This window comes from Balaenoptera ricei, chromosome 8, assembly GCF_028023285.1.
Source record: "Balaenoptera ricei isolate mBalRic1 chromosome 8, mBalRic1.hap2, whole genome shotgun sequence".
In the NCBI taxonomy this organism is placed as follows: domain Eukaryota; kingdom Metazoa; phylum Chordata; class Mammalia; order Artiodactyla; family Balaenopteridae; genus Balaenoptera; species Balaenoptera ricei.
The window spans coordinates 90042844-90060646 of NC_082646.1; the positions used below are offsets into that span (position 1 = coordinate 90042844).

General features: G+C 45.1%; 1 protein-coding gene and 1 non-coding gene across 3 annotated transcripts in view; one reads left to right on the plus strand and one right to left on the minus strand.

Annotated features, from left to right (window-relative positions):
* The first annotated feature begins 3123 nt into the window (after positions 1-3123).
* On the plus strand, positions 3124-3230 carry LOC132371183 (U6 spliceosomal RNA). The gene has a single exon (XR_009504804.1). It is a non-coding gene; the product is annotated as a U6 spliceosomal RNA (small nuclear RNA).
* Positions 3231-12817: 9587 nt separating this feature from the next.
* Positions 12818-17803, minus strand: part of PAMR1 (peptidase domain containing associated with muscle regeneration 1) — a 71024-nt gene continuing 66038 nt past the window's right edge. For both annotated transcript variants that reach the window (XM_059931387.1, XM_059931386.1), the window contains 3 exons: positions 16540-16772; positions 15282-15574; positions 12818-13900 (listed from right to left, as the gene is read on the minus strand). In XM_059931387.1, the coding sequence (XP_059787370.1) occupies positions 13364-13900; positions 15282-15574; positions 16540-16772 (1063 nt within the window). In that variant the 3' untranslated portion in view covers positions 12818-13363. The remainder of the gene's footprint in view (positions 13901-15281; positions 15575-16539; positions 16773-17803) is intronic.

Consider the following 17803-nt stretch of genomic DNA (forward strand, 5'->3'; position numbering starts at 1 on the left):
ACGGGAGAAGTGGCTCCACTTTGCCACCTTTCCTGCAAATGGCTGTATTTGGGAACCTTGACACCTGTCTTATACTTGAGAGACATTTGCATTCAGCTGCCCTTGGAGATGAGGCCTATTAAATCATGTGGAATTTGCCACAGGTAATTCTGGATAATAATCATTAGCTAGAAGGAACTGATTCTTTTTCCTCACTCCAGAGGGCCCTGCCAACATTCCCACTAATTCTTCATTTTTAAGCAAATTGGAGCAGTGCTTTTCAATATGGGCTGCCCATTAAAACGCACTGAGGGAGCTTTTTAGAAACAATAATGCTCAGGCCACCTTCCAGAGATTTGGAGAAGGGCCCTGACTCAGGTTTTTTTTTTTTAAACTTCCCCAGGTGAAACCTCCCCTACTGTGTAGCCAGCATCGGGAACCACTGGACTAGAGATGATTCAAAAAGATGGAAAGGGGTCCAGAAGCATGGCCCTGGGGAGTACTTGAAGCAGATTGGTGTGTTTAGCCTTTGCAAAGACAATAGGAAGATACCAGGCTGACCCTCCTCTCGCCAAATACAGGGCATTTAAAAATCCATCCAGGCAAACATGTGTGTGCTATTGTGGACAACTAACATGAAAAGCTATAAAACATGGAGTCTTCTTCTCGGTTTGCACACATATGGAACACTGAGGGTAAGCCACACGCCCACACTGCCTCGGTGCCAGATCCAAACTCAGCTCTGGGTCAGGCAGACACGCATCAAATACTGCCCCTGGCGTCAATTAGACTGTATATTCTTAGGCTGGGCACTTGAGGTGCTCAGCTTCCTCATCTCAAAACCAGAGAACACAGTAATACCACCTCGTGGTTGCCGTGAGGTTAAAATGGGATAACTAACATGTAGGAAGTGCTTAGCTCTGAGGCTGGCACATCTTAAGCGCTCAAGAAAGGGTCATCCTGGCCTTGTGGGGGCAGCAGCACACACCCCGTTTAATTTCCCGCTGAGCCCGTGTGAAAATCTAGCCTCCCCTAAAGCCACCTAAAGTGTAACCCCATTAACTCCTTTCTATCTTCACAACAAACTCTGCAAATCTCCCAGCCAACATTAAGTCGATAAAGCCCTGATATGAGAACAGAACGAGATCAACCCTACAAGCCAGTAAGAACACTTTCGAATTTTCTAGCATCTCTCAGTCTCCTCTAGGGATTCCGTGGTTATGGCAAAAGCAGAAGGGGTGGGATGCTCTCACATTTGCATGTTGATTTACCTTTCTTAAGTCTTGCCCACAGGTTTTCAGACTTAGCAGGAATAAAAACTACTCTGCAGGACTGAATACCAAAAAATTGACTGTACTGTCCTCTGATAGGTGACGTAAGGGATGTTCAAAGTTAGTTTTTACTCTGAGGGATTTTTTTCTTTTCTGCCTTATTGATGGTTGACTTAAGGCCTAACCCAAGCTGTGAGAAGTGACTTACCACGGTTGAATTAAGGTAGTGTTTAGGCTGGGACTTCATGGTCCCAGTTGGAGACCATGTTGGAGCATTACTCTAGCATTTGCTGAGTCCTTACTGTGTGTTCAAAGTATCTTAATATATATATTATCTCATTTGATTCTTAAGATGACCTTCTACAGTGTATATTATTATTATTACCCCCATTTTACAGAGGAGAAAACTGAGTCCAAGAGAGGTTACAGAATTTGCCCAGCATTACATAGATGGTGAGTGGTTGTGTCAGTCAAGGTCCCAGCTAGAAAAAGATGGCATATTCAAATTAAGTACGTTGTGCAAAGTTTAACAAAGAGACTATTTAGAAGGGTATGGGAAGGATGTAGGGAAACTCTAAGGGATAGTGCAGAGCCCACAGACTGTAACAGTGGGGCACCATTACCCACCCTAACCTGAACCCAGAGGGAGCGCTCAGTTCCAGCTGACATAAACTGAGACGTTGTTGCCATGGTGACCTGCTGGAAGGGGGCCTGGGAATAAATAACTCGACCCCTACTTCCCTCCTGTTCTCTCCCCTGCGGGGCTGCCTGTTGGCCAAAGCTGGAAGCAGAGGGCAAGAGAGCACATTGGCACAACTCATATGTAGTCCTTGTAGTTCAACCTCCCGAGGAGCAGGATGGAGACTGTCGGAGAAGGAATCTACAGGACCAACAAATGAAGCTGGGGCAAAACTGGTGTTTGAGATCAGGCAGCCTTCCTGCAGAACCTTGCTTTTAACCTCTCTGCTATGCAACCCATAGTAATAATAACGTCATCATTATTGGAACAGGTTGCCCCCATGCAGGGTCCTCTCCACCACGGAGGATCTTCTAGCAGAGAGGACTCAGCCAGACCATTTGCTACAGATTAGAAGACGGTATATTTATACCATGGAAGAAATCACCAGATGGCCTCAAAGGTTCCAGTCCTAAATCCTATAATTCTCAGTGCTCTTCTCCAATCGTTATAGGAGCTTAGTTGGACCAAAGAAGGGATAAAAGCTTTCCCTTCTCTTATTTGCTCTTCTAAGGAATTCATTCCCTGTCTTGGTTTTCCTTCAGATTGCTTGAGATTGGTTATCGCGTCTCTGATTGGGGGGTGGGCGGACTCCTAATATAGAAAAGAGAAAAAAAGCCCTACACTGTTTTCCCATAAAAGGCTGTTAAATAAGCCCATTCCCCTTCCTGATGACAACAGAGGAGAAATGTCTCAATGTCCAAAGTTTATCAGGAGAAAGTGACCCAGAGAAAGAGCAGCATGTCTGGATCTGTCTTTTGAAACTTTGGCTTGATCATTAAGACTACAAAATCAACACCTTAAGGTTTTTAAGAAATAAATAAAACAGAGAGGATGCTGGAGGCCCTTTCATCAAGACAATTAAAATGAGTATGCTAATTTTTCAAAACTGTGAGCTATTTTTAGGATGAATGAAAACCATGAATGAAAATCCTTGTACAGTGTTCTATTTTAGAGGAAAGAATATTCTCTCACAGCACTGGCCCTGAAGCCAAGAGCATCTGAGAGAGACGTTAGAGAAACTAAGTTGAAAATGAAAAGGTTTTAGAAAAAGAAGAGAGTTTAGGGTGATAACTGGTGGGAGGAAAATCTTCACAGCAGCAGCCCCAGATCATTGTATTAAGAATACAAAGGTGTGTGCTCGCTTCGGCAGCACATATACTAAAATTGGAACGATACAGGGAAGATTAGCATGGCCCCTGTGCAAGGATGACACGCAAATTCGTGAAGCGTTCCATATTTTTAGAGCACTCCCTAACACCATACATAAAAATAAACTCAAAATGGACTAAAGACCTAAATGTAAGGCCAGACACTATAAAACTCTTAGAGGAAAACATAAGCAGAACACTCTATGACATAAATCACAGCAAGATCCTTTTTGATCCACCTCCTAGAGAAATGGAAATAAAAACAAAAATAAACAAATGGGACCTAATGAAACTTAAAAGCTTTTGCACAGCAAAGGAAACCATAAACAAGGCGAAGAGACAACCCTCAGGATGGGAGAAAATATTTGCAAATGAAGCAACTGACAAAGGATTAATCTCCAAAATATACAAGTAGCTCATGTAGCTCAATATCAAAAAAGCAAACAACACAATCCAAAAATGGGCAGAAGACCTAAATAGACATTTCTCCAAAGAAGATATACAGATGGCCAACAAACACATGAAAGAATGCTCAACATCACTAATCATTAGAGAAATGCAAATCAAAACTACAATGAGGTATCACCTCACACCGGTCAGAATGGTCATCATCAAAAAAATCAACAAACAATAAATGCTGGAGAGGGGGTGTGGAGAAAAGGGAACCCTCTTGCACTGTTGGTGGGAATGTAAATTGATACAGCCACTATGGAGAACAGTACGGAGGTTCCTTAAAAAACTAAAAATAGAACTACCATATGACCCAGCAATCCCACTACTGGGCATATACCCTGAGAAAACCATAATTCAAAAAGAGTCATGTACCACAATGTTCATTGCAGCTCTATTTACAATAGCCAGGGCATGGAAGCAACCTAAGTGTCCATCGACAGATGAATGGATAAAGAAGATGTGGCAAATATATACAATGGAATATTACTCAGCCATAAAAAGAAACGAGATTGAGTTATTTGTAGTGAGGTAAATGGACCTAGAGTTTGTCATACAGAGTGAAGTCAGAAAGAGAAAAACAAATACTGTGTGCTAACACATATATTTGGAATCTAAAAAAAAAAAAGGTTCTGAAGAACCTAGGGGCAGGACAGGAATAAATACGCAGACGTAGAGAATGGACTTGAGGACACGGGGAGGGGGAAGGGTAAGCTGGAACAAAGTGAGAGAGTGGCATGGACATATATACACTACCAAATGTAAAATAGATAGCTAGTGGGAAGCAGCCACATAGCACAGGGAGATCAGCTTGGTGCTTTGTGACCACCTAGAGGGGTGGGATAGGGAGGGTGGGAGGGAGACGCAAGAGGGAGGAGATATGGGGATATATGTACACATATAGCTGATTCACTTTGTTATACAGCAGCAACTAACACAACATTGTGAAGCAATTATACTCCAATAAAGATGTTAATTAAAAAGAAAAAGCGAATGCAAAGGTGGTCTCTGTAGAAGTTATAACATGGCCTTCAGGATTAGACTGACCTGGGAACCATTCATCTCAACCACATTTGGAGCAGTGAGTTTCAAAGGGAATCCATCTTTCCCTCTTTTCATTTTGAATGAACGTAAGTCACTTAACCTTCTGGGTATTGATGGGACTAGTAATGACCCCATCCACCGGGCTCAGAGGAGAACTAAAGGAGGTGATGTCACATAAAGCACTAGCACAGTTCCTGGCACACTGCGATAGCTACTGTCATCTTTATTATGTCAGCCTCCTGGCTGCCATGCTGTCATCACTCAGAAGTGATAATAGTGGTAACACTTCGGATCCAACAACACAGGACAGCTACAGATGAGCCTGCCTGGAGCTCTGTCTGTCCAGCGTGGTCACTGAATAGAAAATAAAGGGAATCATCCCTCGCAGGGCTGTTTGGAGCAGTAAGATACAAGTTGAGTTCATTCACTCTTTTCTTGTTAACACACATAAGCAAAAGAGAAGCAAGGGAGTTCTATTTTTACCTGACTCTCTACGCTGATGAGAAAAGAGATGTCACTTCAGAGAAATCTCAGTTCAGACTGAGAACTTGGTCTAAATGTAATCCATTCTTCAGGCAGAAACCACCTAGTAGATGGTTTCCACCATTAAGTAGAAGGCTCAGGAAGACTAAAACATTTGTTAGCTACACTTATTGCCTGACGAATTCTAATGGAAGGAGTGTGAATTCATTCCATTTACTTCGCAAAGATGAAAGAGGTAAGGACACAATGGAGAAAGGTGAATTCTGAGTTCCTGGTTTATCATTCCCAGATGTCAGCATCTTCTTCTAGGAGATGGCTTGAGGCTAAATGTCAGGGTTGGTGCAAATTCTTTATGCCCAGCATAAAAACCATACAATTTTGTATTAGAGTGACTGTCTCTTTTTTAGTAGCTCGATTCCGTATAAAGTAGAAATACTTTTTGAGAGTAATTGCTGGTATTTTCATTTCTACTCCCAGTTTCTTCTAATCATGGCAAAGAATGCCAGTTATGCATCTTTCCTTTCCCTTTGTTCTGCTGGGACAATATTCAGTAGTGATATCTTTATGATGGTCAAAAGGATGGAGAGATTTTTTTATCTTTGTGGGAGATTTCGTTGCTTGATGCCAGCTTACTGTGGTTAAATGCTAAATGATTTGGCTAAAGGACCAAATCAAGGACCCAAGCTAGGCTCTGGTGACCTCAGAAAATCCAGTGATGTGATTCTGGTTCTAATATCTGTATTCATTTCTTTGATGAAATCACTTAGTACTTCTGAGAGAGGCTTTGTTATCAAATCCCAAAAGTATTTTTCTTATAAAGTTATTTTCCTTATTAAAAGAAAGAGAAAGATAGCTACCAGGTAATTTACTTCTAAGTTGAGATTCTAGATTCAGAGATATTTTTTTTTAAATCAAAGGCTGAATTATGTTTTTGGGTAAAAACGGTAAATTAGAAGGGTCCCAATTCACTTGGAGGTTTCATTTATTAGCACCTGGATACTGTTTTATTTGTAACACCCTGTCCCCTTTCTAAATAAGGATTAATAACGTTCTTTTTTTCTCTTTTGTTTGGAGTTATCTTTTCCTAGAAACCATAAGTTCAGGAATATAACACTGTTTTTTTTTTTCCTCTGAGAATTCAATCTCTAATATTATTCTTCACCCGAGAAAGCTATTCCCTAATTTTATCTGCTGACTTTTTTTCTTCTTTGTTGACAAAGCTCTCCATCGTGTCTGGTCCACAAGCTTCTGGATAAACACTCGGTGAATTGGAAAACAAACGTGAAGTGAGCCCTAAAAACCTCAGCCATTGAGACGTTCTTCTTAAAATGCTGGGCCTCAACAGCACATCCGGGCAGAGCCCTGCCAGGGAAAGCAGGTCCTACTGCCAAGAAAAGCAAAAAGAGACCACAAATTGCTACCAAACCACTCCAAAATGCTCTTGTCTTTCCAACAGCCCTAAAAAGATAAACTTCCCCAAGCCCTAGGGATCCAAAAAGTATTTCACTCAAAATGTTCACAGGATACTAAAGAAGGAGAAAAAATAAGGCAGGAGGGAAGCTATAAGTGTCTCACTTCTTTGCCTCTTGCATTGACTGTCAGCCTTCTTCTTTTAGCTTATCTCATACTCATTTAAGATATTTCTCCGTTACAACAATATGCAGTTGCGTTATTGCCGTGAGACTCAAGATCTTCATTCATGTCCAGGTTAGAAGGACAACAGAAAAATCCAAAGTCAAAGCCAAAGGCTATAGTTGACGAGTTGATGGCCTCATTGATAGTTCCTAGTGCACATTTCTAGGAGTTCATGGGGTTTGACATACATAGTGTGGTCCTAGCAGTGCCTTCTCACCTAATTCTCCCAGCTGCCCAGGTGGCCATACACACCGGAACTCCATCTGCAGCCTCCCATCACAGCGCTCCGCTCCTCACGCTTTCCCACGCTTTTAGAGAGCCTTATTGGTTCTCTAGTTCTGCAAATATGCCAAGAGCCCTCCTCTCAACGTCCTTGCACATGCTCATCTCTGCTTGGAATGCTCTTCCCCACTCCCCAGCCTCCATTCGTTAGTCAACTCCTTCCCAACTCAGCCATCACTTCCTCAGGAAGGCCAACCTTTTATCCCGCCCCATCCAGATTAAATCGGTTACCCTTGTTATACAGCTTTACAAGATGCTGTATGTTCCTTCCTAGTAGTCACCATGATTTCTGATTATTCATGTATTTCTGGGATTATATGACTGAGGGCAAGCACCAAGCCTATGTTGTCCCCCTTTAGTATTTCAATCCTTAACACTCAATCAATTTTCGCTGATGGATAAATGACAGGCAGAAAATCAATGAACTCACAATCCTTAATTGAATTCAGGATGCAAGAGATTTTATCAACTAATATTCTGATGTAGGAGGTAACTGTGGAAGGCCCATTAAGTTCTGAGTAGGTGATGAATTTGAAAGCATGAAAATTCTTAAGTCCCAAAGAACTGTAAATATTCATATTCAAACCTCATACCCATAACTCCAAAGAACAACAGGTTTCATGCTGGGAAGGAGTTGATAAGATGGCTGCAAATTTCCTACTAGTTCAGCTGCACCTGATCCCTTTCTAAAAGTCCAGCCTGGGGCTTCCCTGGTGGCACAGTGGTTGAGAGTCTGCCTGCCAATGCGGGGGACGCGGGTTCGAGCCCTGGTCTGGGAGGATCCCACATGCCGCAGAGCAACTGGGCCCGTGAGCCACAACTACTGAACCTGCGCGTCTGGGACCTGTGCTCCGCAACAAGAGAGGCCGCGATAGTGAGAGGCCCGCGCACCGCGATGAAGAGTGGCCCCCGCTCGCCGCAACTAGAGAAAGCCCTTGCACAGAAACGAAGACCCAACACAGCCATAAATAAATAAATAAATAAATAAATAAATAAATTTATAAAAAAAAAAAGTCCAGCCTGTACACCGTCCCCCCCCCCAAACTCCCCAGCAAACACGTACACATATATACATGCAGATGGGGAAATGTGTAAAAAATCACTGCAAGCTCTGGCACTTTTTCTTAGAAATTTATCCAGACTACTTCCACTTACATAGTCCCATTGCGTTTTGCTCTCAACTCTCTTGGTTCTTCTAACCTGTGGCGCCCATTTATTTCTGCCCACCCTTCCCTGTTGTCAAGCTCACCCCACAGATTGCCAAACTTATTTCCACATGCGTGTACCGCAACAGCATTCTAAATCCTCTCTTCCTCTCTCCACCCCTCATAATGTCTCTTATAACTGGTTTCTCCATCTCCAGTCTCCCCCTCCTTCAAGAACAGCAATGAAACAACAACCATCATAATAGTGGCCAATATTTATAGAGCGCAGTGGGTCAGATGCTGTTCTACATACTTCACTCACATACACATTAACTCACCGACTCCTCATATCATTTCGCTCCCATTTGCAGATGGAACAACTGTGGGATAGGGATTGAATGTCATGCTCAAGGTCACAGCATGTAAGTGACAGAGCTGGGATTTGAGATCAAGCTGGGTCTTCTAACCACTGTCTCTGTCTAGCACAGCCAGCCTGATGGGCCTTTCTAGAATTCCACTTCTATCCTTTCACTCTCCTGGAGACATCAACATGGGCTTGATGTTTGCAAATAGGCAAAAAGAAGCCAAATTATTGATCCTAGCATTTGAGATCCACCACCAATTGGCCTCACCTTGGCTGGCCTTGCCTTGGCTGGCCAACCTGGCCTGTCATTGTAATAAAGGATTCATGTTGGGAAAGAATTGGCCCTTCTTTAAGCCAGTTCCCCTCCATGTTTAATCTTATGTGCTTTCCAAGCTCTTTCTGTATTTACAATATCCTACTTCCTTCCCATCCACCACTCCAGAGACTCGACTGAAGTTCTAACTACCCTGTGAGTGACAAGTTAACTGAAAACACTGGCCTATTTGGAGTGCCCCTTGCTCTTGATTCCTGTTGGAGTTTATGTAAGAGAAAGCAATATGGGTTGACTACTCAGTAATTCTTGAAAGTCCACTTGATATGTAAACCTGGACACTCCTAAGGAAAGCAAGAATCTGGCTTAAATCATATTGAGTTTACTTAAATTTTATGCATCATATAAATGTTAACGTAGAGTATGGAAATTTAAGTAAAATCTATATGGCTTAGGCAAGATTCTTACTTGTACACCTATATGTATATGTGTGTGTCTATATATTTTTCAATGCCTTACAGCCAAAGACCACCAGAAATACACCTATAGTTGAACAAGCTGGATTTATTGCTCCTTGAAATGAAAGAGAGGGCACATCATGGGGAAATGTGGGGTATTTCATCACGGGAGTATTAGAATGAACTTCTTATAGGATTTGGGCTTCTAGTAGGTGATTTGGGGGAGGTTCCAAGGAAGTGGGGTTTTGTTCTGGATTGCATGCTAACAGTTAAGTGGGGACAATTCTATAATTGGCTATCTTTATAAATCTTATCTAGAAGGAAGGAAGAATAGAGGCTAACACTGTAATTGATAAAGAAGTCGCAGTCACTCCTCCTAACCAGGAGAGGGGGATAGTTGGTATTTTTTGGTTTGAATAACAACCTTGCTTTTGTCTCTTCATAGACAAGTTATAAAGCAGTCTTGCTTCTGTCTTGATCCATCAGAGTCACGGAATGATCTTGACTGATACTGGCATCCTGTGAGACGACTGATCTTCAACAGGAGAACACCACAGCTTTGCTCTGAGTGCCAGGCCAGCTCCTAGGCACCAAGGCCTCCCCGATAGAATGTCAGATGTCAGGGGCTTCATGTGTATAAAACAAAACAAAAAAACACTACAAAAGAAATTAGAGCCAAACCATTCTGGATGAATCAGGAGCCTTCTCCAGCTCTCCACAGAGGTGTCCCCAGTTGACAACCACATTAATATTTCACGCATTAATCTTCGATGACTTGTGATGACTTTTGTTCCGTGTCAACTTAGAGGCTGGAACTATGTTTGCAGAGTTGCCTTCCCTGTACGGCTCCAGGTGAGAGCGGGCACAGAGAAACTCACATGAGATTTGAAAAGGAGAGGGAAGCAACAGCTGTCTCCGTGCTCTGGAAATTGGTAAAGAGCATCGGGCACCGTGGCAGCTCATACACAACGTCACTGATCCGCTTGTTCACCTTTTGCTGGCACGGGACATCACCCAGGCCCACAGCTCCTCCCGTATCTGCTGGAAATCCTCTTCCGGCTTCTCCGAGTGTCCTGGACCAGGTGTGTGTGTGTGCAGGTCACTGAAATCATCGAGGTTGGGGACAGCAAGAGACAAACATAGGTTTCCATTTGTCCTCGTGGGTCCCAGTTTGTCCTTGCTCTGCCAATTTCACACCCAGCTTTCCTTCCCAACGGCTGGCCAGTTGAATCCAGATCCAACATCAGATGCAAAGGCAACAACCTGTAAAAGACTTTGCCACGAGTGCCCACAATTGTATGTGGCCATCATAACCCCTTATTCTAGATGACCCTTATAAGTTCTGAATCTCTTAAAAAACCCTCACTGATATACACCCCAGATTTCCAGCTAAGAAGAGATTCCTCATCCTTGGAGTTCTATCCTAAGACCAAAGGGCCATGTGACGAAGGGAGATGGAAGAGATTCCTCCAGTGCCGGGTATGGCCAAGGGACAGGCTCGTGTCTGACTCTCTTGTCCTGACCTGGAGTCTTAGTTTAGTCTGGTTGAGTGCTTGCAGCCTGTGAGAGCAGTGCTGGGGTAGAAAGATCTAGGGCGAGTGGCAAGTGGCCACGAGGCTATTAACTAAGCAGCCCCAGGTGGTGTCACCAGGACTGGGGGCCAGATTCAGCTTCTAAAGGGAACAAAGTCATAGCTGAGATGACATAAACATGAACCAAATCTGAGCGGTGAGGCAAAGATGGAAAATGACACTAAATAGTAAAGAGAGTGTCAAGAAAATAGGGAACGTGATGGTCCAGGTGAGGGGTCAGGACGAGTTAAAGAACGGAAAGTATGAGCATGGACAGCCAGGTGAGAAGTGGCAGATGTGGAGGCTTTAGGGAGCTGTGCCCCGCTGGACAGCCCTGCCCCTGCCAGTTATTATAGGCACCAAACTGTATGCCAGGTACTATGTTCATTGCTTTACACAGTAGCTCATTTAATCATCATAGCTACCACAAAAGACAGAGTTTAGCATGCCAACCTAACAAATGACAAACTGAGGTAGAGAGGTTAGGTGACTTGCCCAAGATCACGTAAAAGAAATTGAAAGACAGGAATTTGAATTTAGATCTTTTTGATCCGACTTCCATTACACCTCTCGAGATCCAAACTTTCTAGGCTTAAAAACAGCAAGAATAAAACCCTTTGAGCAGCCTGATAAATATTGGTCAAATCCAATATTCCAGCTTAACCACTACGTGTTGGACGTTCGTTACTCAGAAGTTGATAAGTAATACGTTGCCCTGAGATTAAGCCATGAGGATGCAGCAGGTGGGTGAAAGGAGGACGTGACCTACGGAAAGCCCCAAGAAAGCCTGACCAAAAGAGAAAGTACCAGAAATTCTCTTCTGGCTCAGGGAATTATGTAAAGACACAGAGATGAGGAGGCAGGTTGGGAGACAGATGGGACCTCCCGCCTTGGGGCTAAAGTCCTTGGGGTCAAAGTTTTCTCTGATAAGTGGAGGAAAGAGTAATGTTTCTGTTGGGGTCTGTAGGAGGCGAATGTACCAGCCCTTGGCTCTCAGGCCTCAGGAGGTGAGGAAAAGACCAAGAAGTTCCCACAAGCCCCCAGGGGAGGAAGAGGAGGTCACTGAAAGTCAGGCTGGGTAGTCACCAGAAAAGGCTGTCACTGTGGCCAGGAGGCTGAGTAACCCAAACCAGTGTCAAGTCGGAGTCCCCCCAGATCTCAGGAGTATCAGTGCCAGCCAGACCTGAGGAGCAGCTAAGTCAGCAGGGAGGACCGCCGGGCCCCAGGGAGACAGAGAACACAGCACAAGTTACAGACACGAGCACCCAGTGGCGGCAAAATGCCCAGGAATGAGAAAGTCCCACCACACACACCCAAGAACCAGCAGGAACTCAGGAGTCCTACTGTGTGTGTCCCGGGGCTTGAAGTCACGTAAGCCTCCATGGCACATCTTGGAAAGGAGGAAACTGGTGAGGGTAGGGGAGAAAGTATAAAAGAGTGAGTCACCCAAAAAAGAGAATGTTCCTGAAAAGATCACTCCAGGGATTGGATTGGATTCAATTCATTTTTTTTTCCTCCACTATCCAGTGGGAGTCAGGGGTGGGGCTTGAAAGGAAAATCATATAAGTTATAGAGAAGAATGAAGCTGCAGTTTCTTGGCAGATCTCAATCGAGTGTGAGTATATAGGTGATTCCAGTTCAGATGCTATGAAAATAGGTCCTAAAGATTTCTGGAGGTTCAAAGCAGGTTTTTGTGCTTGATCTAGAACATGAGAACAAGAGGGGACACTAGAAATCCTCAAATCCCTGGTATTTTCCTCTGTTTGTACCTTATCTGATGGTGCCCATCCTTCCTCTCCCCCACCTGAAGGCCCAGCAAGCTGCAAGCACTGGTATTGAAAAGATGGCATCGGCTTTGCTATACGCATTATTTGGGAATGATAATCTAGGATCTATTTTAAAGGGCTGCCACCCAGCCATTGGTCCCAACACATGTAGCTCAAAGAGGCTGCATGCAGGAATCAGAGCCATGGCACATTCGTTCCGTGGGTCAGAAGCCAACCCTTGTTTTATTAAAGTGTGTACAGGGGATTGGGAAGGAGAAGGACCACCTCGTGACGTGGCGGTGCGCACGGACACCAACACCGCAGCCAGGCTCCACTGTCCGGGACTGTCCTGCAGGCGGCTCTTTGGAACTCTATCTGGCTGGAGCCTTGGAGAAGACCTGATGAAGCCAGTCAACCCTCTCTCGACCAGAGCTGACCATGGCATTCGCACCACTGAAGGGCAGGTGGGGAAGGCCGCTGGGTCGGTTGAATGGGGAGGATTTCTTTGCTGTTCATGTAGTCTGTTTTGAAGAAACTGAGTTCTTGCAAGCAGCCCTGGTATCTTCCAAATGGTCCCAGCAGTCAGGGAGGCAGCGGCCTACCAGAAAGTTAAGCTCGGCTCGCCCTCCACTGGTTTTGAAATCAGAAGCCCTGGCACAGCCAAATTCATGGGCAGAATCACATTTCAGGTCCACAGTGCCTCGGGCAACACACGTAGGGAAGGAGGCACGGACGTGCTTCTTGACGGGCCTGAGGCTCATTTCATGTTTCTCTCGATCCAGTCTTTAAAAGGCAGCACTTTGGTGAAGGCTGTGTAGAGGCTGTGGCTGCATGTTTTGTCATAGCTCCAGCTGACCAGCCCCACCAGATGCCAGCGGGGCTCAGGGGACGCCCGTCCCGGGAAGAACACAGCGGCGATGCCCCCCGTCTCTGCTGTGCAGATATCAGAGGGGGCAGTGCGGTCCCAGCCGGCACAGAACATGTTGTCTGTGACGCTCACCGGGATGCCGTGCTCCTCGTGCTGCTCCTCGCACAGCAGCGAGTCCGCCACGCTGACCACCCCCGAGCGCAGCGTGTCATTCTTGAAGCCGGGGCTCCTCACGTCGGCCAGGACATTCCAGCCTGCCACGGTGATGCGGGACTCCTGGAAGGAGGTGCTGAGGTCCCGAGGGGCCGCCAGGCAGATGGGCTGGACGCGGGTGCTGATGCGAGCCTTGTCCAGGAGCTTCAGGACGGCGATGTCCGCATCCAGCAGGATGGGGTCGTAGTTGGGATGCAGGATGATTGCAGAAATCTACCAAGGTAAGGAATGGACAGCAATTGTGAGCAGCCAACTTCATAGTGATAGGAACAGGCAAGCCCCGGGGCTGAATTATTGGGAGAAAATGTCTAAGAGACAGCTACAATTATACAGAGATACTTTCCTCAAGGGATCATAGAAAGCAACTGCTCTATTTCCAGGATTGCAAACTGAAATGCCCGCCTGGCTGGCAGGTTGATTTTTTTGTTTTTTTGTTTTTAACATCTTTATTGGAGTATAATTGCTTTACAATGGTGTGTTAGTTTCTGCTTTATAACAAAGTGAATCAGTTATACATATACATATGGCAGGTTGTTTTAAATAAGTTGAGTGGACAGGTGAGGTTTCAGAGAACGGGAGTGCATGCCCCATGCAGAGGGGGCAGCTGCCACTTTGCTCCAGCTGACCACTGCCATGCAGAAGTGCTCATTTTGCCAGAGAATAGACTCCAGATCTCTGGCTGAAACCTCCTGGTTTTGAAATGTTGGCAAATAACTGATTAAAAAAATATATGTTAGCACTATCAAAACACAAACCCCTAGAGGCTACCAGTTTGCAACATCTGGTCCACTGTAAACATTGCATTTACCCTCAAGCCAGTAAGATAGAGCTATACCCAGGGTGGTCCACAAGACTTTTCCACAAAGTCTCCCCTGACTGTCCCCATCCTTGCTGATCATCTTCTTTGACGGGGGCCTCCAGGAGCTTGCATCTGTGATACGCCGCAACATTCTTATGGATGTGTTCTATTCCTTCAACTATATTTGGGCTCATTTACTCAGGGATTCTATTGTGTTGGACTAGTCACGATATACTGGTCTGTCTCTTCCCCTAGCCTGTGGACTCTTCAGGGCAAAAACCATGCCTTATTCAGTTCTGTATGTATTCCCAGCGAATGGCATGCTGTGGGAACTCAACAATGGATGGATGGATGGATGAATGGATGGATGGATGGATGGACAGATGGATGAGCTGGATGGGTGAGTGGGTGGATGGAAGAGAGGGAGGGAGGCAGGCAGGGAAAGAGAAGAATATTACAAATTTTTTAGGAGTCTCTATTTTTCCTCAAAACCTACTTAGCACAGTGTCCTAAACATAAGAGGTGGTTACCTTTTGATGACCCCAATGATAGAAGATATTTGGTACTATCTTATTTTTAAAACAATTTTAGGGGGAAACGACTCCATAGTCTTTCTAGATGCCCCTTTCTAGTATCTGTCAATATATATTAGCCACCTACTATGCGCCTAATATTTCCAGGCTCTGGGCTGGATGCTAAAGTGCTAAAGTGACAGGACCGACACAGTCACTGCTCTCCCAGTACTGGGAGTTGCTGAGCCAGAGGCCCGGTTTCCAGGCTGCAGCCCTGTCTCACCCGCAAGCTCTGGATGCTTTTCTCTTCCCGGTCATCATCCCTGTAGAATTTCCCCAGGACGACTTTGAGGTCTGCTGTCTTGATCACGGTGACCCTCCCCAGGTCGGTGACGCAGTGGGCAGACACCACCACGGTGCGCTCATTGACCAGGGCACCGCTGCAGACCAGGAACCACGTGTCCTTGTGCAGGCTGCTCCCGTGCACCCCGCCGGCCCTCCTGTAGATGGCAGCCTGCCACGGCCAGCGCGCCCTCTGGGTCTTCGGAGCAGTGGCGTTCTCAGTTTTCCCACAGACTATGGAGAAAGCACCAGCTCAGTAATGTAAACTCAGACCTTCCCATCCAAAGGGGAATGTGTCAGTCAACCAACAGAGCACAAATCTGGAAAGGTGGACCCTACGGATGTCAAGACCACAGAGCATCTAACCCGTTTTTCTTTTCCCTTTAAACATTAATCAACCACCTTGACGTGGTTGACTATAAAGTCTAGGATTACGACTGGAGGCTTACCATCCCAGCCACTTACTGGGCAAGTTGCCTAATCTCTTACAGCCTCAGTCTTCCTGCCTGAAAAATGGATACAGTAATCACAACTGTCTCCTAGGGTTCTTGAGGAGAGTGGATGAGATGATGTATATAAACAGTTAGATTCAAAATATCATGACTATTGCTATAAAGATGACCACCTCGAACTAAGCCATATTCTTCTTCTTTGACAAAGAGGATGGGGGGAGCTTAGTATGTGCAAGACCCTATTCCAGACACTTCCGTGTATTACCGCAGTAATCATCATTATAACCTTGTGAGTAATTAATACCTCATAATCTAATTAATAACAATAACCTAATTAATACCATTGGGTGATGAGAATGAAAACTGGGTTAGACAGGGTAACCAAGGTGATATCACCAGAAGCCCTCTAGCACCTTTAACCCCTTCCTCACTTGGTGTTTAATTATTGCTCTGTCCCTTTTCTCCAAGTAAATATGAAAGAATTATCCACAAAAAGTATGCCCCCCCTTCCCAAAAACTTCGTCTAAGATTTAACGAGTTCATTTCTCCTGGGTAAAAAGTTTAAGCCAAAGGAAGGAAGCTCTAACTGTGGAATTTCAGACTTCGCCAAGCTAGGGAAAGTGTTAGAGGGCCATTCTTTTGGACAAGGAGTTTTTGCCAAAAAAGTCTTCAATAGGGTCAGTGGCTTTTCATAGGCAGCAATGGGAGATCTAAGCTGCTCTAGACCAAGGACAGGCATTGACTCACTAGGGATGCAGGACGGGGCACGCCCACTCCACTTTCCAGTCCTCAGACATGTCCTCCGGCTGCTGCCCAGGCGGCGGTAGAAGGGTGAGATGCACTCATACTGGATCTGGGTGTGCAGATATTGGTACCCAGGGGGCAGGTCTCCAAAGGGAAGGGCTGGCTTCTTGGTAGAGGCGTCCTGCAGCTTCTGCTTGCTGAAGGCTGATGAGTATAGCTGGTGTAATGGTGTCTCCCTACATCGGAGCACCCGGCCCGGAGAGAGAGGAGGGCCAGAGACAGTCATTGTGGCTCCTTTAGTATCCAAGCAAATCCCCACGTAGATATTTGGTTACAGAGGAAGGGAAAGCAGCTATCTATCTCATCCTCTGTGTGTGTCTCTCTCTCCCTTTCTCCCCTCACACCTCTCTCTCTCTCTCTCATACACACACACACACACACACACACACACATGAACGCTTCTTCTACCACTGAGCAGGTCTTCTTGCACACTTCAACCTTCAATTTATTCCTCCATTTCCATTTCTGGCATGCCTCCAGCTGCCCTGGATTTTAACCAAAGAGCATAATATCTGACATAATAGCTGCTATCCAAAGGTACGCTACACATGCACACACACAAAAATTAATAGTGAAATTAAATAAGAAAGGAAGTTAATTTCAAGGGGAGAAATCCAGGCGGCTGCTTTTCTCTAACCATTATCATAATGGGGCAGTATTAGGAATTGATTCAAACTGAACTGTGTTGATACAGCAGCTTGATTTAGCAATTAGCAGATGTAATTAGTCCACCTCAGAGAATAAAACCTTCTCTCAGAGCACATTGATTGGGAGAAATAAGGAGCGTTGTGTGCGAATGTGAAAAGGTCTTTTAAATGAGCCCTGAAGTTGAAGCACCCAGAGACCACTCTGGGATTCTTGGGAGAGAGGTATGCACACTACACAACTTGTGCTCGTTTTATATCAGTGCATAATGACTATTAACTGACAAGTTAGAGTTCCTTTAGGAATCAGTGTTTTCATCCCATTTAATGAATGGAGGAAGGAAGCCCAGAGAGGTAGGTGGGAGTGCTGAAGGGCACACAGGAAGCTAAGACAGTACCCCAGGCAACACAGGCAGTCATGGTTCCCATCCTGGTGTCCCTGCCGTGTCAATCCATCGTAAGAAATCTGTTTCATGTGTCTGTACCGTGCTGTGCTCAGAGCAAACATTCCATCCACGCTGATTTCATCCAACAAATCTTTAGCTCATGTTTAGAACCAGGTC